Source organism: Asterias rubens, chromosome 19, assembly GCF_902459465.1.
Source record: "Asterias rubens chromosome 19, eAstRub1.3, whole genome shotgun sequence".
Classification (NCBI taxonomy): Eukaryota; Metazoa; Echinodermata; class Asteroidea; order Forcipulatida; family Asteriidae; genus Asterias; species Asterias rubens.
The window spans coordinates 12,296,434-12,321,069 of NC_047080.1; the positions used below are offsets into that span (position 1 = coordinate 12,296,434).

Genomic DNA, 24,636 nt, shown 5'->3' on the forward strand with positions numbered 1-24,636 from the left:
ATAAGCCTTTCTAACATTTCTTAGAGCTTGTTGCAGACATGTTCTGCTCATCTCTTAAAACTCATTAAGTAAGATTCGCAAAAGGCTTGCAAATTTCTTGCAGTTTTTTTTGTCAGCAAATAGTTTATGGCACAACAGACAACTCAGGAGGTCAATTCACAATGCCAAAGATCTTCATCACCCTGTCACCATCTTGGTCATGTTCCATGTCAGACACAACAATAACTGAATACAGATTGTAATTATACCAAAAGGGTACCAGACTACTCTTCCATTCCAGCCTCAAATGAATGGGAGAAAAAACAAGATGGCTGTCATATGTGCAGCTACTTGGCTGAATCATTGGTGTGTGAAATATGCAAATAGTCATAATAACATGGACTAAAATAGCTTACCGGCATAAACACAATGACATTGGTAACATTTCATAACTCTGAAAATATCTATTTTAGCTGGGGTCCATTTCTGCTTATATAAGGCCAGGCATGCAACTGTAAATTAAAAATAAAAAAAAGATTTTTTACAAAATAACAATGATTTTGTAAAGTTTTTTTTCCAATTTTGTTTTGAATGGTAAAACTGAGATCAAAAACAGAGGAAATCAGCTGATCCAAGGAATAGTTGCATGCCTGTAAGGCGCTTAGCAATATTTTTGTACTGAACAGCTTTAAAAACTTGGTACTAAGTCATAAATATGAAATACAAGCCATAATTCTGTTTTCTCTCTATCAAGTCACTCTAAAGCTTCCTTGCATACCTGCTCTGAATGAACTTCATTGTCCATTGAAATTGACTTGGTAAGTCTGCTGCCCTCTAGTGGTCAAACGTGTCTCATTGGAACCTGCTCATTTTACTGGTGTTTAAAATGAGTAAACACAGGAACAGAACACAGTTTCATTATCGTAATAATTTTAGAGGGGAAGGGATGAACACTGTTCAAGGTGATAAAGTCCTTATTTATCGTCTTCATCATCATCATCATCATCATCCAGATTCAATTTGCACTTCTGTTGGATAAAGTTAAGAGAAAAAGAAGGGTGTCAAACCTCTTTCAATATCAATAAAAAAAGAGAAGCTTGATTGGTTAGGCCATGAGTTTGTGAACTTTTTCCCTAAGGTAATGTTCTTGCCCCCTCTTGGCCAAGTGGTTAGGAGCACCAGACTCAAGTTCAGGTGTTTCTGATCAGCGGAGTAAGGGCACCAGACTCAAGTTCAGGTGTTTCTGATCAGCGGAGTAAGGGTTCGAGTCCTGGTCTTGACACTTGTGTCCTTCTAGCAAAACGTTTACCACTAATGCACATTTAAAATAATCCACTTAGCCTGATCGTTAAGAGAAGGGGTTTGCCCTGGTGTTTTTTTTTTGTTAGTTTTTTTGTTAGCATCTTGCAAACCATTAGAAGGTGCTACATAAATGGGTCTCACACTTCAAAACATAGCTCTTCTTGTCCTGTTGAAAAGAAAATATTGAGCGCCTTTGTATGCCCCTTGGGGTGTGACAAAGCACTATATAAGAAGCCAGTATTATTATTTAGTCTTCACACCTGATAGTTGGTGAAATGGCCCTGGCTACGGCAGTGATGCTCCACCTCATCTTGCTGCCAGAATCGACGTCCGCACAAAAAACATTGGAAAGCGGTGACTTCACGGATATACTCCTCCCCTGCAACGCAACAAATACAAGTAATTAATGTTTAGTGATAAAACACATGGAAAACTGAGTGGGGTAATTAATTTCAGCTTGAACAAAGACATTGTTCGAGAGCGAGATTTGGACCCTTGACCTCCGGATTAACGTGCTGGTATTCTATCAACTCAGTAATCTAGCCCTAGAGTTCACACTCTCTATTTTGTTGATATCTTTATTAAGGAATGCCCTGTCAGACTTAGTCTGACTGTGAAACAATGAAACAAAGATATTGACAAAAGAGGAGTCAGAATCCAGATCTTGCTCTAGTCAGGATTGGGATAAATACAGACAAACTAAAAGTGACTTACCGTATTTTTTGGAGGAATCATATCCTTCTAGCCCAGTATTTGTTGGGTGTTCCTTGTTACTACTGTCAGGTGACTGACATGACACATCTTCAGCGAGAGTTGTTGGTCTATTTGGCTTGGCTTTGTGAACAATAAAGAAATAAAGAGCTTGGCATGAAAACACACTCTATACAGTGAGCCATTTTCATAGAGCTGTCCTACCATAAAAAGTAGCTAAGCACAACAAAATGATGCTTACCAGAATGAGGTTATCATCAAACAAACTAACATGGTTTTACGTACAACTTGTGACTGGTATCCTGCTCATTTGTACTTAGACGACAATTGCTAAGCAATATGTTCTGCTTTAAAAGCAACTCTGTGAAAAAGGGCCCTGTGGTCGATTTCACGAAATGCTAAGATTAATCCCATCTCCTGAGTTAGGACGTCCTAACTTAGGATGGGTTCAATGCGTCATACGCCTTCAGATAGGGAACTTAACTCGTCCTAAGTCCCTAAGATTAATCCTAAGCTAGGATGAGTTTGGTGAAATCGACGGCTGGGCCTAATTTCAAAAAGCTGCTTAAGCCAAAAAAATAGCTAAGCCCAAAACAAATTTGCTTACCACCAGAATAACCTTACCAGCTAACACAGTGTCACAATATACAACTCTTGTTATTTCTGCTTAGCAGCAAAACCATTAATCAATATTTTCTGCTTTTGTAGGCAGAAATATGAAATTGAGCCCTGGTCTAGACTTACACAGAAAGACCATGGCTTAGAGTTAAGGCCATGGTGCCCCTTGAAAATATTTCAAGATAATTACAAAATTTGTCAAAAAAAAACCCAACCCTTGCAACGATTGGTGCAAGAGTATTTGAATTAACACAATTGTATTGCTCAATCCTACTATTTTTAGTGTAATGATAGTCCAGCTAACAAAATGTTTGATTTAGTAAGAATGTTTTCTTTTGTTTTGTTTCTTTAAACCAAAATAAATAAATAAATAAATAAATAAATAAATAAATAAATGAATAAATAAATAAATAAATACAACTCAACAAGGTTGGGCCCAACACTAGACTAACTTGGTTCTGGACATTTAAAGACACTGGACACTATTGGTAATTGTGTATCTTAATGTATCTCAATATATGCAAAAAATAGCAAGCCTGTGAAAATTTGAGCTCAATTGGTTGTCAAAGTTGCAAGATAACTATGAAAGAAAAAAACCCTTGACACACGAAGTTGTGTGCTTTCAGATGCTTGATTTCGAGACCTCAAATTTTAAATCTGAGATTTCGAAATGACATTTGTAGAAAATTACTTCTTTCTCAAAAATTACATTACTTCAGAGGGAGCCGTTTCTCACAATGTTATATACTATCCACATCTCCCCATTACTCATTACTCATTACTAAGTAAGGTTTTACGCTAAACATTACTTTGAGTAATAACCAATAGTGTCCACTGCCTTTAAATATGCATGGGACTTGTAGTATTGACAGCAACTTTGGGCAACCATGTTTGAAAATGCCACTGTTTTTGGTTGTTTTTGAAACATTTACATGTAGCTTACCATTTATGGCTGTATCCATTGTATCTTCAAGGACCTCCTTTTGCTCTCTGCTGCGCTCTGCCACCACCTCCTGATCACTCTTTGGATCTTTCTTGATCTTCTTCTCTCCATCATTACTTGCCTCATCTTCCTCGTCATCCTGAAAAACAACTACTTTATTATTTGAAGGAACTCTGTATGTTTGTTTGTTTGCTTGTTTGTTTGTTTGTTTTTTAAGTTCGTTGGACTAAGAGTGTGCAAGACACTGATGAAGTGAAAAACATGCTCTGTTGTATGGGATTTAAGGCAATGCATGGAGTGGTCAATATTTGTGGTAACACAATGTGTGTATTGCTTATATTGATCTATTGTACTTTAGAGTATTGGTGCACTCTCAAGCCCAAATTGCCCTTTAAACAAAATTCCACGGGACACTCTAAATACGAAGTCAATCAACCATGGAGTTCCCACACAATACACTTGTAACAACAATACAACTATAAATTATATAAATAGTAGACTTGCAGGTACAACCATGTGTAAAATCTCTTTGGAGGTAGTGTTGACTCTAAAAAGAGTTGGTTTGGTCTCAACGTTTGGAACAGTATACTCTGCTCGTCTCTACACTTGTAGGCTGTACACACAGAATAAACCCATGTACCCAGTAGTAACACTTTCTAGCAGTCTGTTGTACATGTATAGTATACCAAGAGCGGTTTGGGCACTGATGGACATTTACAGTAGAAACAAATCTTATAAAGAAGCAATAACGGGTACCAACCAGCACGTCTTTTCGTTAAAACAAACTCACCTCAAATTTTGGCCTCACTGGTGACCTTGACCTTGACCTTGATGACCTTTCCGTTGTCGCTTTCAAACCTGCCTCAGTACTGTCTCTTTTCTGCTCCCCCTTTACTCCCCTGGAGTTGAAGTGTTCCCTACTGCTAGCAGCGTGCGTATCAGTTTGAGTCTGTTCTGTTTGCTTATCTCTGATCGTTGGAGGAACAGTAAACTGTCTTGGAGGTATGGTGGGAGCAGACTTAGCGAGAAGGGGTGACATCATGAGCTGTATTTGTTGTTGTACAAGACTTTCTACATTGGTGGGCATGTGTGCGCTGGCATTCCTAAAGCTTATGGATTCGGGGATACGTTTTGGAGGAGTATGGCTCGGGTGTTCTGGAAGTGAGGAGCGAGTTTTGTTAGTGTTCGGACCACCACGTATATTTCGGTCATCTTCCCATCTGGCTTTGGGTGATTTACCACTGTGGGGGCTCCATCTTGATCGATCACTGTCTCTTATGTTTCTGTATCTATCAGTGTGATGGTCATCTTTGCGTATATCATGCTGCTGGCGATGATCGTCACGATGAACATCGTGCTGACGAGAATGGCTACCCCGGTCATCCCTACTACTGAAATGACCCCCAGCAGAGCCAACGGTTGACTCATTTGTGGTTGGACCCACCCACCAGTCAAAGACATCTTCTGGGTTTGCTTTCAGTGTGTCTTGACCCTGTCCACTTGGAGTCCAGTGATCTATCCACTGCCTCCCACCTCGGCTGAAGCTACCTCTGCCACGACCCCATCCCCTTCCACGTTCATTGCTCCGTCCCGATCCCCGCCAACTTGCAGAATATGATCCGCTACTCTGTTGCTGACTAGAGGAGCTAGATGAATAGTGTGTACCACCGCTGCTACCCGACTGCTGACAGTAACTCCCGCTGTTGAAGGACCCTGAACTCTGCCCCTGGGAGTAATTGCCGCAGGCAGCGTAGTACTTTTCCATTTGGGCATAAAAGTCTGCGTACTGGTTTGCCGGTGGTGCTGCCGGGTTATTCCCTGATGTAGCAAGCATGGAGGACGACACACCACCTGTACCATAATACTGAGCAGCTGCAGCTGCCGAGTTGCTGCTTGTAGATGATGCTGCATTAGGAGGTTGGGTACTAGACTGGGATGTGGGCTGTGGGGTCTGGTTAGTATAAGCAGCAATTGCTTGACTGTAGGACTGCCACCATTCTATCAAAGAAAGGTAAGAAACTCACTATCAAGAATGCATCCACAAGTAGATGTTGTCAAATGACATGCTCTGAGTTTGATTCCTATAAAATACTAGTCTTATACTCTAAACTAAATTTAATAGTTGCAGTAACATAACCCTATAGTTGCAATAACGATAACGTTATCGCAACTATCTTAATCATATCATAGACGGCGGTTCCTACCCCTAAGGTAAGTAATACTACCCACCGACTGGGTGTTTTTTTTTCATCTGAAAAATAGGCTAGCAATAGCATTAACTTCTGTTGTAGAAATACTCTTTTTAATTTTCCCACTTCTCTATTCTAAATTAAAACAGTCACTGTGCATGTTACAAGTGCCAGCACAGATAAATACAATACATCCTTTATATAAAAAAACAATAGAATTCTAAGTTACTTCAATACTTGGCACAATGACACTTACTTCTAAAAACTATAAAGCTCCCCTGTACACAGGGAGCCTTATAGTTTCTAGAAGTAAATGACACTGACCAACACTGACAATAATGAAAATGACACTCAGACAATTTTAATGGCATCCGTTATTAACAGCTCAACAAGGCGGTCCTACTACTTGCCGTCAACTCGCCGACTTGCCGTCAACTCGCCGTCAACTCATTTTCGTGCCGTCAACTCATTAAATTTACATGAAAAATCTATAAAAAGGGGGCACGGAAGTGTTAAGTCTGGGCTAAACTACATATTTCTCATGGTTTTCGGTACAAATTTATTCACAAAAACGACTTTGTGTTGATAAAAAAAAAGTACCAATCATTGACATCTTGGGCCAAGACTAATCATTGTGAAAAAGCAAGATGGCGGCCGACAGTTTTTTGGCTTCGAGAATTTTTTTTCACGAGAAAAAAAATCAATTTTTATTCCGAAATATGACCTAAAACTTACGCAAATGCTCTTTGAGCTGATACTTTACAGTTCTATGCTTCTTTTGTGGATTTTAAATGTATATTGGAGGAGTTGACGGCGAGTTGACGGCGCAAGTGAGTTGACGGCGAGTTGACGGCAAGTAGTAGGACCCCAACAAGGTGGGTTAACGTAACATGTTATGTACTGTGACATATTGAATAAACATAAAACATGAATTGTTCTCAGTTCTATCTTATAATCTTACCTGCTAGTTTCGTCAATTGTTGGTCCTGTTGTGACATCTGCGACGATAAAGACTGCATTTAGGCGGTCAGGACTACCATCAACAAAAACAACGAACTTTACGCGACGATTTTGCAGCAAAAATCGAGGGTTCAGCGTTAACTAAAATTCTACTTTCTTCTTGAAAATAAGGTATTCTTTTACACTCTGCTAAGGTCATCCTCGTATTCAAGACTGGGCTGGGATATTGCCGTGCTTATAAAGAGAACGAGATAATAACATAAAAGGTACAAAATGAGGACGAAGTTGAATTTACTGTTTACGGAGCGCCCTCTACTGGTTGTAAGTAGCAGGCCTCCAACTTCAGTAAAAACCAAAGTGCACTTACAAACTCGGGAAAAAATTGAGATTTTGTCTCAAATTTTATGTAGTTTTTGTTAAACACATACTACGTATCAGAATGTGACATTTTTCGGTTGAACATTGTTTCAAGCGATGTAATTATCTTGGGTCATCTTTGAAATCGAGTTGATTGCAAACTTTATATTATATTATGACTGTCTGATTTTACGATGACCTATAATAATAAGAGTCAGGACTTAAAAGGGCACAAAAATCAAACAAGATAAGGGTTTGACTTTGATCTCAGGAGGTCATACAGATCCCCACTTAGTTACTGTTTGGTCGTACCATGGAGCTATATGGTTGTACGGTGTAGACGCCTCATTTGTTGTCGAAGTTCTGCCAAAAAAAATGTCGACCGATGATCAAGTTTCCTTATTATCATTCGACAATGAGGTGTTTCGTCTGTATGCTTGGTATGCCACAGCAGTGACGGTGAAAATGATGCTCATGTCGATATACGTCTCTCAATACCGACTTAGAAGAAAGGTAGTTTTTGTTATATTGGTCTACTAATTAGCCCGTGCTATGTTTACAATAATCCACACAGCAGCTGATTTGTTATCATATTGCAGCCCCATAATCAACCAAATGATGTTGATCACTGCTTGCCAGTCGCCCAACGATCACCAACTCACCCCCAGTGCATGCACAGTAAAAAAAAAAAATGTCATTATTCTGAGAGTATAGAGGCAAATTCAAATTGCATCAGTTTTTCTAATCGTCCCCAAAGCCTTATAATCATATTTTCACCTCGTATCGAGTTGCCGAATCATGATATGGAACAGAGGTCAGCGCACTTTCGAAATAGTTATCCGGTCTCACGAATACGTGTTTTAAAAACCCAATTGCACCTTTTTCTCAAAAACATGATCTAATCCCACTAGTCTTGTTTCGAGTCACTTATTCACATTTCCTTAAAAATTCCTTTGAAAACTAAATGTTCATTAAATAAGAAAAATTACATGTCCTTCGAAGCACTGGACTCCCACTTAACTCTTAAAAGCCCATACACAAAAACTCTCTGTCAATTAGATTCTGTGCAAATTTTTTACTAAGAATCGCCTTGATAATCAAGCCTAGAATCTCATCTTTGGGAGGGGGGCAAGACCATTGATTTCTAATTTTTACAGAAGGGCAATTCCATTTGGAAAATCTTTAAGTCTATGGGAAATTGTTGAAGGGGCGCAACATTCAGGACAAGGGGCAACTGGGACCATGGCCTCCGTGGCCTTCATACATTTAATTCAAAAAAATGTGTGTTTTACTCGAAATCTTAGATCGGCGTCAATTAAGTGTTGATTGTTTCTCGGGTAGGTAGCGCCTTTAGAAACAGGTTTTAATTTTTTTTTTTCTGGGATAAAAAAAAATACCCTAAGAACAGTGCCTGGATAACTTTCCGTATGGCGCCACCACTTTTTCACTCATTTTTACAAAAAGGGATATATCAATCAGGTAAATTAGATACTATATTATTTTATTTCGAATGAAAAAGTGGTGGCGCCATACGGAAACTTTTCCCAGTGCCTCTCAAGTAAAAAAAAATACTTTAACACATAATAATAGCACCAATACATGGTCAAGGGTAGGGTACAGATTGTATGCATGTAGGCCTCCTTAAAATTAGTAATTATTTAGTCAAAGTATCAACTATTATTTGTTAGCAATCTCTCGAAATACAAACACTAGTTGTAAGGGCCTATCAAACAATGAGCTTCCATTGATTGTAAACAATATTTGGAAAGGCTAGCCGCGGTCAAGCATATTTAGAAAGGATGTTTGCGTCGCATCCTCAATCATGACCTTGCACGGATCCTGAGATTGTTTTTAGCAACGTTAATTTTCACGCCCCCCCCCCCCTTGTCACACCTTTTTCAGGTTGTTGAAAACCCCGAAGATGTTCGTGGCGACAAAGTAAAAGCTTTCAGAAGAGATGAAGATATTGAACGTGGTAGAAGGTAAAACAATACTTTTAAATGAAAAAAAAATAAAAAAATCTACAGGTAATTATAATGTACTCACGGTAGGATTCGAACCCACAATCTTTGCTATGCCAGAGAAAATATCTCATCAATGTCGTATAGACTATTCGACTATTCGCACCCCTGTCTCGGGAGCATTAGAAAGGGAATGGATGGTGGATGCTGACACACACCACCCCCCCCCCCCCCAAAAAAAAAAACAACAACAACAACAACAAAAAACAGCACCTTCTACTTTCATTATTAGGTTTGCTGTGATTTTCTAAGCTTGGCTTCAATCATGCCTATATACTTAGGTTAGGCTATTGTACGTATATATGCGTTGATGGTAATGCGTTGAAATTGTTCGTTTTGCTATTTTCATTTTGTTTAGTCATGGAGGTAGAATTATTAGTCAAGTAATAAAGGCCAATACCACAAGGGAAACTGACCGGGTAAATTCTGTTTGAATTCATGGATGCTAATACAATTATAAATGAAATTCTTACCTATACATGTAGGTGTCACCGCAATGACATGGAGAATATCCCTCCGTTCTTGATCGTGGGTCTCCTGTACGTCCTGACAGGCCCAACTGTTTACAATGCGACTTGGTACTTCCGCGTCTTCGCTGGGTCTCGGTTCTTCCACACCGTGGCATATCTCCTTCCCCTACCTCAGCCATCCCGGGCACTAGGCTTCTTTGTTGGTTGGTGCACCATCGTCTCAATGGCCATAAACGTTCTCAAAACTGGTCAAATGTAACACATACACTAGCCTAGCTAAGGAGACTCATAGTTATTGTAGACAATGGCCCGAAAAGTTAATTTGGCACATGCGTGGGTCTTGTTGCTTTAGAGAGTGGTCTGTCAACAGAGTGGCCTAGTTTCAAAGACAGTTTAAATCCACTGTCATCCGCTGTGTTGATAAACTATCAGCAATCCTCGATTAAAAGAATGTTAGATATACTACCATACCATCACAGTAAAAACAATGGAAACTTCAAGACTGTCCTTTCGTCTGTTTTAAAAAGATTGCACGCCCAACATTCTGTTACAATGTGTACTTTCAAAAAGGGCGCCATTTTGAACGTTGGTCATCCTCGCCCCAAAACTGCAGAGTAATGAAATGAAGTTTTTGAAAAAAGAATCAGGTCAAGGCCCTAGTTTCCTTTTTTTAAATAAACAAGACAGTGAAATATTATTGTCTAGCTCTTTATGAATCCATAAGTATTAATTTGAGGTTTACAATAACTTTAATTAAGTGAGATTTTTTAGTTTTATGAACTGCCATTTTAGACGACGGCTGTTTCCGAATTGCCTGAGATTATGAGTTGACGTACAAAACGCCTTTAGCAACAGCCGTCGCTGCACCAGTTCGCATGCGCCTTTTCTTTATGCTGTTGTTTAGGTGTTATATGGTATTAATTACAAAACGGAGTTTGTTCTAAAATGATTAATTGTTACCTTTCTTTCACGAATTTCATAGAGTCTGAATCAACAGCATGTACTCAAATCAAACTCGTAATTTAAATTTGATATTTTCCTTGAAAGTCAGTGTTTGTAAAGTTCCAATATGGATGTTAGTAGTCCGAGTTAAACTCCTTAAAAATGATAGTTCTTTTACAAACAAACAAAGACTATTGTCTCTCAGGTTGTTGAGAAAAATGTAAGAAATTTATTCTTTATTACTGTTAACTTAAACAACTGAAAGGTATTGTTAGTTAGTAAAATACAAATCATCAAACACAACCACTAATACATTTGGAATGTAAATAAAATCTTAATTAAATTTGTAAACTGAATTTCAACAAATACAAAATATTTCATTGAAATAGTGTTCTGTATGGCATATACTTCAAAGTTGAAACTGAACTAATTTTAAATAAGTTTGTAAATGAATGTTAATACCCGAAACATAAAAAAAAAACTTGCAAATTACTTTAAGACATTGCAAAAAATGTACAAAAGAAAATAAAGTTAACCGTAACAACCACGCTTCCCTGTATATAACTCTTGCGGAGAATTTTGTTTATGGACGGTTGGTAGGCCAATAGACCTTCATCATGGAGCAGCCATTTTGTTTTACTGCCTATCATTCTACACCAACATAGACCGTGTCTGATACGGCAACTTGGCTACAGCTACGGCAAACTCACCGATCTAGCCGTAGCTGTAGCCAAAGTCGGCGTTTGAGACAGAGCCTAAGGCTGGATGGAACATAGTCTAGTCCCTTTAAATGGAATGAGATGAACTGTGATTATTATTGTGTGAGCAGGAAACCAAACAAAGATTGTCACACAATGATTCAAACTACAAATTGGCCGCTATGGTTATGGGTACAACTGGATTGTCTGTTATCAGACTTTGAAGTATCGGACAGAGTCCATTAGTAACCGCCGTAGCTGTAGTAGCTACCAAATTGACTATGACCAGTCTACTAACGACTGACAAAAATTAGTGCAGAATCTTGTCCTAGTTTCAAGGTCTAGATATTACGGTAGTCTTATGAGGAAAACAAATAAAGTTTGTTCATATTTTGTTCTTTTCAAGATGTCTTCACGCTACACAGGAGATATTTACAAGATATTTAATTTAACTACTTACTAAAGTAACAATAAGTTGTTCAAAATGACTCTAAGCCTCTAACAGTGAGATAGTAAAAAATATATTCTTCTTTTTGTGACTAAAATATACTCTAAGATACCCTTGCTGCCAGGTTGATGATAGAAATTTTTGTTCATTAATACAGAGAAAGAAGCGAGCTAATCATACTTCAACTAGGCCTACTTTGTTCTTTAAAAGGCACAACATATCAAATGAAAATGGAAGTTTAGGTACAATTTACCAAGTGTTGTTTTACAAAAAACAACAACAAACATACACAAAGTTTATTGTGTGCTGCATAACTATAAAACAAATTACTACAAAGGAAGGACCATTTTGGCAAAATCTCATGGCTCTGCTTGCCGCAGACCTCTACGCTTACTGAACCCTGTATAGATAGTTCCCACATGACGTAAATCGGCCATCTTTACGGGCAATTTGGAACACACAGCCGTGTAGCACAGCGTGGCTGCCTTAATTAACTGGGCGTTTGACGCGCCTGCAAGCCAAAATGCAATTTGCCCGTAAAGATGGCGTCTATTGCAACTTATCTATAGCACATGAATCAATAGGCTAAAAGCGCACAGCCATGGAATGGGCGACCTTTGGCAACACTAGGTGGCAGAAGATTAAATCTTATGTTGTTGGAAGTCAAGCACGCTCAGAACTACCAAAACAATGGAAACTGACCATGGCCCAATTTCATTAAGCTGTCACTTATAAGCAGAAAATACTACTTAGAAAATTTCTATCCTGAGAAAAAAATTGGTGGGGCACCAGTCACAACAATGTAAAGTTCATGTAATTTTGGCTTGTAACCTGTTTCTGTTAAGCAATACTTTTCTTTGCTTAGCAAGTTTCTGTGCTTACAGGCTTAATTAAATTTGGCCCTTGTATACTGTATGGTCAACAAGTATCGCCAAGCCTCCACCTCTAGGCCTAAGGGTTGATTTCAAAAAGAGATAAGATTAATCATACCAAGTTAATCTTAATTGCTAAGCAAATTGTGATGTCACAATACAAATCACTATGGTAATATTGACAACTCATCTTAAGATGACTATTAGAACTTTGTGAAATTGAACCCAGCTCTTGCCCGTTTCAAAAACACATGAAGAGGTGGTCATTTTAATATCTGGACACATCAAAATAAAACTTCAAACCAAAATTTCAAAACCTATTCTCAAATCAGCACACAAGTTAATATTTTACAAATATTGATAGATACAAATATTTGATATTGATTTTAATTATTGCATTATATATTTTTGAGTATAATTTCACATCAAGGCCACTCGGATAAATTCCTTTATTTACGTAAACATTTCTTCGTTTGTGATTTTTTTAAAGAAAGTCCGAGTTGGAAACATCAGCTCGTACGGTAGACAGCATTCTATGTGACGACCGATTTAGCTTGTCTGCAATCTTCAAAGCATCTTCAAGATCTATGGCTTCTTTCAAGCTGGAATTAAAGGCATGCTGCTGCGGAAAAAAGATCATTCATTCATGTCTTGGTTTTTTTTTTGGTCAAAAGCCCACACAAGTTCCTCTAGCGGGACAATAACATGTTATTACCTATCTATCTACATCATAGAAGTCTGCAACAATTTTAAGATGAATCTTCTTTTGAAAGACAAAAGCACAAGCATCTACATCAGATTCACATTAAACTTTACACCCTTTAAAGATAATGTGGGTAGAAAGCTTCCCTTAAAGTATTGTTTGCTGAGGTGCTGTAAATTTTGAGAAATGAGTAAAACAATGTCACAAAACAACTTTCGTCTCAGTGAGACGAAAATTATTTTCGCATGTACTACGAATTTACCGACTCTCCTGAAAACAGTGCTCTGTGATTTTAATTTTTCAATGAAGCTTAAACTTCTACAGGTTAAATATATTAGGGATCTAGTCATGGCCATAAATTTGATCTTTAAAAGGTGCCCTTTCAATCTGCAAAGGGACGGTAAACAAAAAAAGAAAGAAGAAAACTTATTTGCTTACCTTAGACTCTCTTGATTTCCTCTTAAATGATGAACCTTTGGAGCTACTTCCCCTTGGAGTCCTGTTTAGAGAAAAGAAACCCCTCAGATTTGTGAAGATTTGTGTCTATATCGTGACAAACTCTGGGATGTGTTTTGGCGGTCGTAAGCAATAACTGTTTGGTCAGTGTAATATTGTCAGCGGTTAAGAGCATCAAATTCAAGTCCTGGTATTTAAGTCATCAGAGTTTGGGTTCGAATCCCAGTCAAGACACATGTGTCCTTCAGCAAGATACTGGGATCCAAGTTTTAGAAAGATATTGAAATGGTGACATGTCCACCTTTTAGTAGCCCCTGGGGTTTAGATTTCACAGAGATTTTAGGAACATATTCTCAGAACAAGAGAAGTAGATCAAAGAGTACGATTTCTTTACTTGTGGAAAAAATTACAGCTGATTTTCTTCACCAGATTGGCTTTGAAAAGCTGAAATTTCTCACCCCTGTATAATTGCTTCTCTCCACCCAGGAGTATAAGTGGGTAACTGCGAGGGTAGAGGTTGTTATTTTGTTTGAAAAAACCTTTGGAGCGCCACAGCAGCTCGGGGATGTACACTCCCCAGGGAGCTGAGACGGATTAAAAAAAGAATGTTATTGGCCCAATGATCAGGACACTAATGTAAAGCACAATAATACGGTTATTTTAAAATGCGCTGTATAAGAACTAATTATTATTATTATTATGGAAGGTACCTTCTGAAGTAGTACTCTTCCTCCATTCCAGTACTATCTAGCTCTTCATCATCTAAGACATAGTACCTGCCTCGTCTCTTGGTGGGTGTGATGTATATGGTGGTGCCTCCTGCATCTTGAGGATCTCTGGGAAAATAATTCATTTGAGCTTGTTTACTTGAATACAATTCTTGCAGTTTTCTAGTTGTTATTTTCGTTTTTTTATTCTGGGTTAGTATTTCTCGGCAGACATCTCCCAATATATCCAACTTTGTTTTCTTCAACAATGCTGTCACTGGCCAACTGTTAACTCATGACTTGTATCAAGTAAAAAACTACAAGGGAAACTGACTTGGGAAAATTATTTAATAATTTTGGATTGAACAAAGAAAAAATTGACCAGAGTGGGATTCGAACCTGGAACCTCCAGATAAACTTGAAGGTGCTCTTTCAACTGAGCTATCTACACCGCTATATGTTGGCGGTCTCCCTATTTTGTCGATATCTTTGTGAGGGGGTGCTAGTCAGAAGCCATTCAGCCTGTACAACTGCCATATAGCCAGGGAACACACCAAAGTTTACGATACAACGTGTGAAGTGGCAGCATGCAGAGGGACCGCCTTCATAATACAGGGATCGCTTTTACTGTTAAAAAACTACTGATGTTGGATCTGTTTATAAAATAAACAAAATACGTACCTGGTGGGTTTCTGGGCAGACGTTTTTGTTTTCTTCTTTTCACTGGTGCTTTGTGATATTGTTGTTCCTGGCATACCAGCATAAACAGGAATGGTAACCAGTGGCACATTGCCCATTGGCGTGTAGACAGTGTGGACTTGAGCAGGGATTGGTGTGGATGCAGATTGCGCTGATGGAGCTTGGTGGGACTGAACTGAGGGTTGTTGGTTAGCCACCGATGGTTGCTGGCAAGCCACTGGCTGTTGCTGGTTAGCCACCGATGGTTGTGGGTAAGCCAGTGGCTGTTGCTGGTTAGCCAACGATGGTTGTGGGTAAGCCACTGGCTGTTGCTGGTTAGCCACCGATGGTTGCGGGTAAGCCACTGGCTGTTGCTGGTTAGCCACCGATGGTTGCGGGTAAGCCACTGACTGTTGCTGGTTAGCCACCAATGGTTGCTGGCTAGCTGCTTGTTGACTTGGTTGGGTGGGATTTGACATTGGCTGAGGGATGAATACTGGCTGTGGATTCAGTACATATTGCTGATTAGGAACTGGTTGGTGATTATAAGGCGACTGCCTGGAGTGGGCCTGATGAGGAGGATTGACAGAACTAGCCTGTAACTGCGGAGGGATATTGACGTTCTGGAATGACCGAACTGGAACTGAATTAACAACAGGTTGGGTTTGGAACTGGTTTGTCCCACTAGCATTCCTTTGTTCATATTGACCTAACCTAGTTTGAGGAGGATCGGTCACTGAGGGTCCCACAAAATCACCTGGATAAGAATATTCCCCGTGAGTGTGAACGCCAGTCCCACTGCACATTGGGCATGGCTCTGACCTGGAAGCAGAATGAGACCCTGGGGAAACTCTCATTGATGGGGAAGCAAAATGAGATGGGTGAAGAGATGGACGAGCCCAAGATGGGGACTCAGGGTATGAAGAAGTTTCAGGAATGTAGGATGGACTGCTCCGATACGGTGTGCTTTCAAACTGCGGTGGTGGGTTCCGTAAGCGGGGTCGGTAGGGGGACCCTGTTGGTAGAGTTTGTTGAGTTGGTGTCCTAGGCTCAGGAAAGCTTCTTGGAATATATTGCTGCCTAAGAGTCTCTCTAAATATACTCCTTGGAGGTGGTAAAGAGTCGGTAACTATTCGGTCTTCAAAATCATCTTGACGAGATTCCTGACGAGGTTCCCGACGGGTCCTTCTCAAAGATTCCCTTGACAGAGGAGAATCATTAACCCCAAGGGGAGACTTATTCTGTTCATGAATCTGATCACGGAGGTGGGCAATCTCATTTTGCAATGCAGCAAGAATTTCTGACCGTCTTTCGCCAACATCGGAGCCGACAGAGTCTAACCTATCCTTCCTGACACTAGGCCGCCTAGGATATGTGTCTTTCACAAGGGGTCTTGTGGTCTTCTCAGGGGTGTTCATCTTTTCCATCTGACTCTTCATTCTTTCAATCTCCTCTTGAAGGTCCCTGATGGCTTCACTCTTTCCACTGCTTCTAGTGACATCAGACACTGAGTCGTAGACCCTGCGTGGTGGAAGGGGCACAGAGGGAATGTATGGCTGTCTTGAAATTGGTCTGCTCTTGATTGGATTAGAAACAGGATTCTCAAGTCTCAAGCGTGAGGTGCTTTGACTCTTTTTAGGTGATGCGTTTGAAGAAGGCTCTTGGTGTGACCCGTCCTGATAGTGAGTCCAAGCAGGGTGAGGATTCCTGAGGGTTTTATGTGGGGTTTCTCGCCTACGTGAGGGTCTCTCCAGATGTGGCTGCCTGTCTCTGGAGTTCTGATGACCTGGTTGCTGTTTGCGTTGTTGGATACCTGATGAGTGAACTGGTGTGGGATTGGCTGCAGGACGTGGTTTTTGTTTCTCAGTTGATGACCTTCTGTTGGCCTGGGATGTACCTGTAATTAATTAGTTACACATTTGTACAAACATTTACTCATCATTTTCTATAAAAAAGAGCCAACATTTGTCTTGCCAAAGAGATCCCCACTAACCTCCCCTTCCCATGTTTTTTTCCTTAACTTCATAAAATTGCAGGCCAAGTTTGGTTTCAATGTCTGGAAATGTCACCAGTCCCGATACTTCAGGGAGGCAATGAAGGCGATTGCCTCCATGCCCCCTGGTCATTACCTTGGTGCCCATAAAGTGCTCCATATCCAAAAGTATCATTACTATTGGACTAAAACAAACGTGAGATAAACAATCCTAAGCAAGTGTTTCAACAGAAAACAAAACTAACTTCTTAAAAGAGGAGTCTTGTCCGTTGATTTCTTCACAGCTCTACTTGAACGGAGACTTTCCTCTTCTATTTCTTCATCCCTTTCACTGATGTCGTAGTCTGAGAACTGCGGACTCTCCCAGTCTCCACCTGGTAACCTCCGGATGACCTGTGGTGGTGACCTCTGACCCAGGGGTAACTTGCTTGACCTCAGACTTTGCCTGACACTTAAATGAAAACACATTAAGGTCATTTCATGGTTTGGTCTACATATTAAACTATAAATATTTTCTAATCTAAATTTTATGTTGACATCACGGTATCAATTTTAAAAGGTGACTTGCACAAAATGGCCTTCAAAACTATGTTTGATATTAAGTCTAGCTTTGAATATCTCGAGCCATGACATTATAACATGTATAAAGTCACATTTTGAACTGTTTTAGACTTTGTTTTCAAGAGTACCATGAATGAAGGAATATTGAGCGAGTTTCTCTCACCTTTCTCTGGGCTTTCTGAGCTGGTTCCTGCCATCGTATCCAGCACCACCATTCTGATTGGATTGTCGGCTGCTCTCCGACCCCATAAATCCACTGTCTGCTTCTGGTGACATGAAACCATTCTCTGGCAGTTTCTGTCTGGATCCATCTCCTCTAGTGGTGTGCTCAGACTGTCCAAGAGGGTCATGTTGGAAGTCTGAGGGTCCATGGTTCTCGTTCCTCAGGCTGGGCTTTCTGATGGTGATGGGGTCTTTACCAAAGTTCTTGTCGGTAGTGTTGGTGAGTGACTTTGGTCTTGGAAGTTGACTCTACGGAAGTGATAACACAAAAGAAGTTGCTTCAGAGGAAAAATAACGGGCAAAATACTTCTGCAATGGCGGTATTAAAAAAACGGCGTTTGAGTTTCTGTGCGTATTTGGCTGTAGTGGTGTTAGCACACCAAATGGGTCAAGCACTGTGGCGAATTGTGGGTTTCACTGAGCCCCTGTGGTAATGGTTTGGTAATTGGTCTGATTGCAGAAATACAAAAAAAAAAAAACCCAATTATGATCCTCTGTCAATGAGATTTATAGGTCTAAAGTCTGTATTTAAGCGTTTCATTGACAAAACAATTTAAACTGGCTAAAAAAAGTTGCTTTTTGAATGAAAATTACTGAAAATAATCCCACACGGGAAAGGATGTTTTATCCTGAGGCAAACTGGATTAGCCTCTGCTGGAAAACGCATCAATCTTTCTATACCTGTCTTGAGTGCCTCTTTCCACCTGAAACATCTCCTGGCGTATTTCTTCTGGAATTTCTGTCATCTCCTGAAAAAAAGAAATCGTCAAATTACTTTAGTACAAAGGATGGGGGCTTCTTCTGTTACAGTTCAATATTTAGCCAAAGAATCCATAATAAAGACTTGGCCATGAAATGTCCAAACTTGACCAACCTGTGGCGTGGGGTTGTCTGGTGGGTTGCGGTGGTGAAAACAGTGATGGGGCACCATGGTGACTATCCTGTGATGCTTGTGGTGAGTTGCTAGAATAACCACTGTGGTGAGATTGATCGGTCTCCTCACGTTCTACACCTGGGTATAATAATAGGCAATTAATAAAACAAAAAAAATTGCAAATTCTAACCAACTTCTTGAATTTTACTCAAAAAATTTTACTTGGCAAAATGTCCGACCTTAGCACCCTCCTTTTACAAAATGTTTTGCTTGCTTAGATTCAGTGCATTGTCTTTGAATACCTTGTGTCTGTAAGTAAGACACTTAACCATGATTGCTTCATAAAGTTGGGGAGGTAGTGCTTTATGCTCTACCAGCTAGACTTGGATGATACCCCAGCCTACATCCGTATGGACTGAAAAGGTGGCAACCCTGTTTCCATCTCATATTTCAAACACAGCTCCACAAACCTTGTGATAAAACAATGAGCGCATCGAGACCTGCCTCTGGTGTGAGGAAGCACCCAAAAGGTGTTCTCGTCTCTTATGGCTTCCCGCCGGTTTGAGAGAAGCGATCTCGTTGCTTGTATTCAAAAGCCTCCTTAAGACATTTCTGTTCCCCAACCAATCCTAGTTCGTTTGTTTTCTTTTTGTCATTTATAGCGCTATATAAATGCTTCGTATTATTATTATTATTAATAGCTAGACTGTAAAGTGAATTGTCTAATACCATCTTGTTGATCTTGATCTTGATCTTCATGACTGCTCCTCTCCTCAATGTGTCTGCAGAGAACAAATTAAAGCCAGGGAGAAACTTCATTCCTAATAACTTTCTTGGACATTGTCTCCAAACCTTGTCCCTACCTTGGGATCAGAATGAACGCACGAGTTCATGTACCATGCCAACCTAAACATCTTAAACAGAATGAGAAGCATTCCCTTTTCTAAAACCTTCCCAATGCCCCCAAACAATAACATAAAAAAAACAAATAATAATAAACAATTGTGAACAAAACCCTAATGCACTGCTAATAGCCCAACATGTATCTTGCTAGCAAAGTAGAATTTGAAACTTTGCACAGTGGGAGTATAATTAGGTGAGGTTTGCGATAATACCTTGTCAACCAACGGTTCTTTTCAGAAGCAACACTACTCAAAAGAGAGATGTTCACTTAATGTTACCGTAAACCCAACTTTATTGTGGTAGTTGTAAACAAAGTCTTAAAAGGGGAAACTGCATGGCACATAAACCTCTAAATAAAATGTTTATTCAGGTTTTTTTCATGGCACTAAAATTTAAGAAAAAAAACACAAGCAAGTCAGCCGGTCAACATATAGAAGTTGAATGCCGGTAAAAGTCTGAACTAAATTGATTCAAATTTGAGTCAGAACTGTCAACATTATTATAGAACTAATGTAGAACACTATTTCCTAAACATTGTTTATAAACATCTTCTCAAATTGGACATGTAATTTCAATCGCAAAAAAATACATTAAAGCAAATTCACCATACTTCAAAAAAGAACTAACCTGGAGTTCTTTTGAAACTGCCGCTCCAGTTCTCGCTCCAGTTCTTGGCGAAGTCGCTCCTCTAATTCTCTGCTTTCATTGCTTGATTCCTGAGATTGTTGTCGGTGGGGCGGGGAGATCGTTGGCGGCGGGTTATTACGTAGGTTATTCTATCAACAGCAAAATTCAAGAATAATTTTAAAGGTCAAACTATTCTGGCGCATTAGTATTTTTTTCAATTTAATAGGCAATCACATTAAAATTTGAGGTGACATCATGATGATGTCATCATAGCCTCGTTGATGTCACCTTGAAGGTACAATCTCCATAAAATATAAGATTTTATGTTTTCTACCATTGAGCTGTGTTCAAGTCGCGCCTGCCAACATAGGGCTAAATAGCTAAGTTGGTGGAGCGCCTGCATGTTAATACAGAGGTTTCATATCCCACTCTAGTCAATTTGTTTTTAGTTCAAACCCAAAATCTTTCAACATTTTACCCAGTCAGTCTCCCAAATAATTACATGTGTGAATATAAATCAGCTATAAATTGAGCTCAAATTTTCACAGGTTCGTTATTTTGTGCATATGTTGAGATACACCAAGTGAGAAGACTGGTCTTTGACAATTACCAAAGGTGTCCAGTTTCTTTAAAGTACACAAGCTTGTTTTGTTGCATTGTAAAGGAACATTACAGAATTGGTTTTTGCTAACATAAATCTGTGGACATTGTGTTTTTGTCCTACAAATATACATATACCCTTTAAGCATTTCAAAAATATTGTATATGACATCATAACTACATCAACGTGGAAGCGTACATTTCAATCAAGTTTGCCCTTCTGAAAATTATGAATCAGGAGATGTTTTTCAGGAATGTTTTGGCTTGACGATGATGAGAAGGTTTTTGTTTTCAGTAAGAAAACAATAAGGCACTCTTAGGTCCATTCTAAATAAAAGCTCAAAATAAAATACTCAGCTTTTGCTCCTAATCCAAGTAAAACCAGTGGAAACAGGCAGTCACATGTTGAATATATTACCAACTAAATATTGATTCCATAAAATCCTAAAAGGAACTCTTAAACTACACCTTGTAGTTCTATTTTCTACTTTTACACACAAACTCACCTGAACTATTTCTGCAACATCCTCCAGTTTCATACCAAGTTGAAAGATTTCACCCTCTATGGCTCTGTCTGGGTCAAAGGTCATGTCCCCTCCTCCACTCAGCAGGCTGTTCCTACGACGGAAGGCGTTGTGTTCCTCCTTAGCATGCATGTATTCTGCTTCTAGCTTCCCCTGATCAGACTTGAGGCGGTCCAAGACGTTTTTCTGCTCAGAAGGTTCGATCTGATTGCCTTGGAGTAACATTCCAAAGGAGTCGACCTGTGATGCGAAGACATTCAAACAAATCCAGACAACGTGTTAGTAAGAAGACAAGCTTTGAGAAATAAACAACAAAGATAAAGTTGGATTGTGTAACATGGGCCTCCACGGAAAGTGCGTGCTGGCTGTTGATCAGAGTGCACTAGACTCAAGCTCTAATATTTCTGATCAGCAGAGTGTGTGAGTTTGAGTCCTGGTCACGACACTCGTGCCCTTGTGCAAAACACGTCACCATTACTGCTGTGACCTTTGGATGGGTCGTAAAGCCTAAGGTCCCATGTGTTGTGTAACGCATGTAATTAAAACAACCCAGCCGTCGATTTCACAAAACTTTTCCTAACTTAAGACTTATCTTAGGACTTAGGACGAGTCCCAACCCTGCACTGTAGCATGCAGACCTTAAGAGTTACTCATCTTAACTCGAGATAAGACGAGTCCTAATTCTTTGTGAAATCGATCCATGTACACTTATTGTTTAGATAATTAGAGCACAAGGGCTGACCCTACATGTAAACATGGTAAAGGCTTTCAGGCTATTTTTTTGTCCAAGGGAAAAACAATCAGGATTAAATTTCATAATAATAAACTTACGCTTACCAGAATAAGGTTACCAGTCGAACTACAATGTCACAAGTACAACTTGTGACTGGTATCCTGCACATTTCTGCTCAGCAGAAAGTTGTTAAGCAATATTCTCTGCCTAAACAGCTCTATGAAATTGGGGCCTGAAATCAGACTGAAGTAGGAACAATACCTGTTCTTGAAGGCCTTTTGCTTGGAAGGCTAATGCCATAAGTACACCTTCCTCTGCTGGGAACCCATTCTCGTCTCTTTCTGGTTTCTCCAATGGTCTGGTACCTGAAGGCCCTATGTTGTTATTGTTTATCTGGATACCCATGGTAGAGTGGCCAGTCTGGATGGTTTGTGGCCCTCCTAATGGACCCCCTGAGGTGTGAGAACTGGAAGAGGAAATAATAAGGAAAGGAAGATAAATTACCGTATCAGATGGCGACTTTTTTTTAAAGCAATTTTAAATTTTCTGTCTTCATTTGTGCCTTATGTAATTTTACTGGTTTTCCTTTTTTTATCTGCATTTTGTAGTGTTTTTGCACGTTATATATAGTGACAGCCTAATTATTATTTTGCGTAATTACCAATAGTGTCCACTGCCTTTAATGGGTCCAAATGACTTGCACAGTGTATATCCAGCATATATTCCCTACTCTAGACATTATGAAGATAAATGATAAGGCATTTCAAGTACATGTACTAACCTGGAGGACATGATGTGGTGGATAGTAGCCTGCTGTGGTTGGTTGAAATTGACCATACCAGGCTTCTGAACAGGTGAGAATGATCCTTGTAAGCTTTGTCCTGGTGCTGGACCATCCGAGTATAGACTGACTTTTGCTCCCAGCTTTAACTGATCTATTGTGTTCTCGGCCTGAGCATATTTACCAAGTAAATCGTCGTAATTTTTCTGGAGCTGGCCAACAAGCTCATCTGCATGTCGTCGAGTTCTTGACTCCTCTTGCAACCTTAGCGACAGGTCAAACTTGGACGGATCGGAAGATAAACTAATGTTTACACTGCTGGCATTGGAGTCTCTGCGAAGATTAAGTCTCGGAACACCGTTGGGTCTCTTACTGCTACTAGAGTTTTTGTGATTTCTAGTATCAGTGCCATTTGAGTGTTGACTGCTTGAGCGATCAGTAAGGTCCTCTGATCTTTGGGAATACCTTGGAGACCTGTGGCTTCTTTGAGAACTGGTACCAGAGACACGTGGAGAGTTCCTGGTTGATGAGCGAGCTGATCTAGGAATACTCGCACTCAAAGACCCCTTAGGAGTCCCCTTGTGCTCCGCCGCCTCAACCTCGTTGGTTTTAGGGGTGGATCGTTTGAGAGGCTTCGTGGCTGGTCTTGGTAGGCGGTTCCTATTGACTGCATTTGGGACAAACTGACCAAGACTCATGCTTGCAGAATCACTGTCTTTACCATCAGTGGGATCAACACTATAACTCTCTTCAGCTGCGCCTGCTTGGAGGTTTTCATGAAAGCCATTAGCAGTTACTACAGTCTTGTTAAGTTCCATGGATGTCCCCTCAGAGAGAATGTCTGATTCTACCGAGGACCTCCTATCATTTTCAAAACCACTTGCCATCCTCCTATGGTCAACATCCTCCAACTTCGTAAAAATTTCAGCTGCTTTTTCGTGTTGATACGATTGCTCTAGAGGGTAACCCTCTAAGTAGTGCTCGTCGTTATTGTTTTTGTAAAAATGCTCAGGATGATTGAAAACGTCATCTGAGTACCCGAAAGATCCGTCGTTAAGTCCGTCTGATGCATAGTTAAGGTCCACTACAGAGGTATCGGCCCTTGGGGTGGCCTGCATGTACATCTGTAAAAGCCCAGTGGAAGACCCATTCCCAAGATGCTGCCCATCTTCAGAGAAGTCATCCTCGCTTGGTAAGTTGCTGCCGGAGTCATACTGCCCTCTGTGGTTCAGTAATTCGCTATCGTTCAGAAGGCCACTTGTTTCATGCTCTCCGTCAAGCTGTAGGATTTCCCCAAGAGACTCGTTAGTAAGATAGTCCCCCAGGAGGATGCCATGGTTCTCGTCTTGGGAGAGCATACTCAGGTTGGGCGGCTGGAGCCCTGAGAAGGCATCCAAGGGAAGATCAGGATCATCTCCCTCAAAAGACTGGCTGCTCATCATGCCTTCCAGGTCCTCAAAGGAGGCTGTGTTACCAACGTGGCTCCCAGCATCATCATCGTGGCCACGACCATTCATAATACCAATACTGATCGTTCATTACGTTTCAATCAAATATAAAATAAATTTTTACATATAAAAGATTCCTTTAAGCTTTGTAACTTTTGTTCCTAAAAGGCACTCTAATATAGTTCGGTGGTGAGTTTTGTTCGGCTGCTCCATGAAATGTTGTTCAATATATGGCTGTTTTATTCTTGCATTTTCTTCAATTTGTGGTGATCTGGCTCATCTCTTTATAAACTGAAGAAGAAGAAAAGAAATAGCA

General features: G+C 39.9%; 3 protein-coding genes across 5 annotated transcripts; 1 reads left to right on the plus strand and 2 right to left on the minus strand.

The window, feature by feature from the left end:
* Window positions 1-579: 579 nt before the first annotated feature.
* LOC117303086 lies at window positions 580-6,896 on the minus strand. The gene is made up of 6 exons (XM_033787160.1): window positions 6,704-6,896; window positions 4,344-5,551; window positions 3,554-3,692; window positions 1,996-2,115; window positions 1,542-1,660; window positions 580-1,007 (listed from the first exon to the last, which is right to left on the minus strand). Exons 1-6 carry the CDS (start codon window positions 6,759-6,761, stop codon window positions 954-956), a joined length of 1,698 nt encoding a protein of 565 aa, XP_033643051.1. The 5' UTR covers window positions 6,762-6,896; the 3' UTR covers window positions 580-953.
* Window positions 6,897-7,434: 538 nt separating this feature from the next.
* On the plus strand, window positions 7,435-9,822 carry LOC117303375 (microsomal glutathione S-transferase 1-like). The gene is made up of 3 exons (XM_033787549.1): window positions 7,435-7,572; window positions 8,962-9,041; window positions 9,566-9,822. Exons 1-3 carry the CDS (start codon window positions 7,435-7,437, stop codon window positions 9,807-9,809), a joined length of 462 nt encoding a protein of 153 aa, XP_033643440.1. The 3' UTR covers window positions 9,810-9,822.
* A 3,149-nt stretch (window positions 9,823-12,971) lies between these two features.
* LOC117303088 (serine/arginine repetitive matrix protein 2-like) lies at window positions 12,972-24,605 on the minus strand. Of its 3 annotated transcripts, none has more exons than XM_033787162.1 (13): window positions 22,873-24,605; window positions 22,353-22,557; window positions 21,341-21,598; window positions 20,235-20,383; window positions 19,434-19,486; window positions 18,705-18,842; window positions 18,512-18,579; window positions 17,772-18,079; window positions 17,293-17,498; window positions 15,058-16,951; window positions 14,380-14,505; window positions 13,652-13,712; window positions 12,972-13,129 (listed from the first exon to the last, which is right to left on the minus strand). In XM_033787162.1, the coding sequence occupies exons 1-13, from the start codon at window positions 24,387-24,389 to the stop codon at window positions 12,995-12,997; spliced, it is 5,118 nt and encodes a 1,705-aa protein (XP_033643053.1). In that variant the 5' UTR covers window positions 24,390-24,605; the 3' UTR covers window positions 12,972-12,994. The 3 variants fall into 3 exon arrangements, with proteins under 3 accessions (XP_033643053.1, XP_033643052.1, XP_033643054.1); XM_033787161.1 differs by having other exon boundaries at window positions 12,972-13,132; XM_033787163.1 differs by having other exon boundaries at window positions 12,993-13,112.
* Between the last annotated feature and the right edge of the window lie 31 nt (window positions 24,606-24,636).

Coding starts and splice junctions, on each gene's coding strand:
- LOC117303375 (XM_033787549.1), top strand. CDS start 7,435: ATGTCGACCGATGATCAAGTTTCCTTATTATCATTCGACAATGAGGTG. Junction 7,573..8,961: donor AATACCGACTTAGAAGAAAG/GTAGTTTTTGTT, acceptor CACCTTTTTCAG/GTTGTTGAAAACCCCGAAGA. Junction 9,042..9,565: donor GATATTGAACGTGGTAGAAG/GTAAAACAATAC, acceptor CTATACATGTAG/GTGTCACCGCAATGACATGG.
- LOC117303086 (XM_033787160.1), bottom strand. CDS start 6,761: ATGCAGTCTTTATCGTCGCAGATGTCACAACAGGACCAACAATTGACG. Junction 3,693..4,343: donor CAGTGAGGCCAAAATTTGAG/GTGAGTTTGTTT, acceptor GTTGTTTTTCAG/GATGACGAGGAAGATGAGGC. Junction 2,116..3,553: donor AATGGATACAGCCATAAATG/GTAAGCTACATG, acceptor TTGTTCACAAAG/CCAAGCCAAATAGACCAACA.
- LOC117303088 (XM_033787161.1), bottom strand. CDS start 24,389: ATGAATGGTCGTGGCCACGATGATGATGCTGGGAGCCACGTTGGTAAC. Junction 14,506..15,057: donor TCTGCCCAGAAACCCACCAG/GTACGTATTTTG, acceptor TTATTTTCCCAG/AGATCCTCAAGATGCAGGAG. Junction 13,713..14,379: donor GAAGAGTACTACTTCAGAAG/GTACCTTCCATA, acceptor TTCTCTAAACAG/GACTCCAAGGGGAAGTAGCT.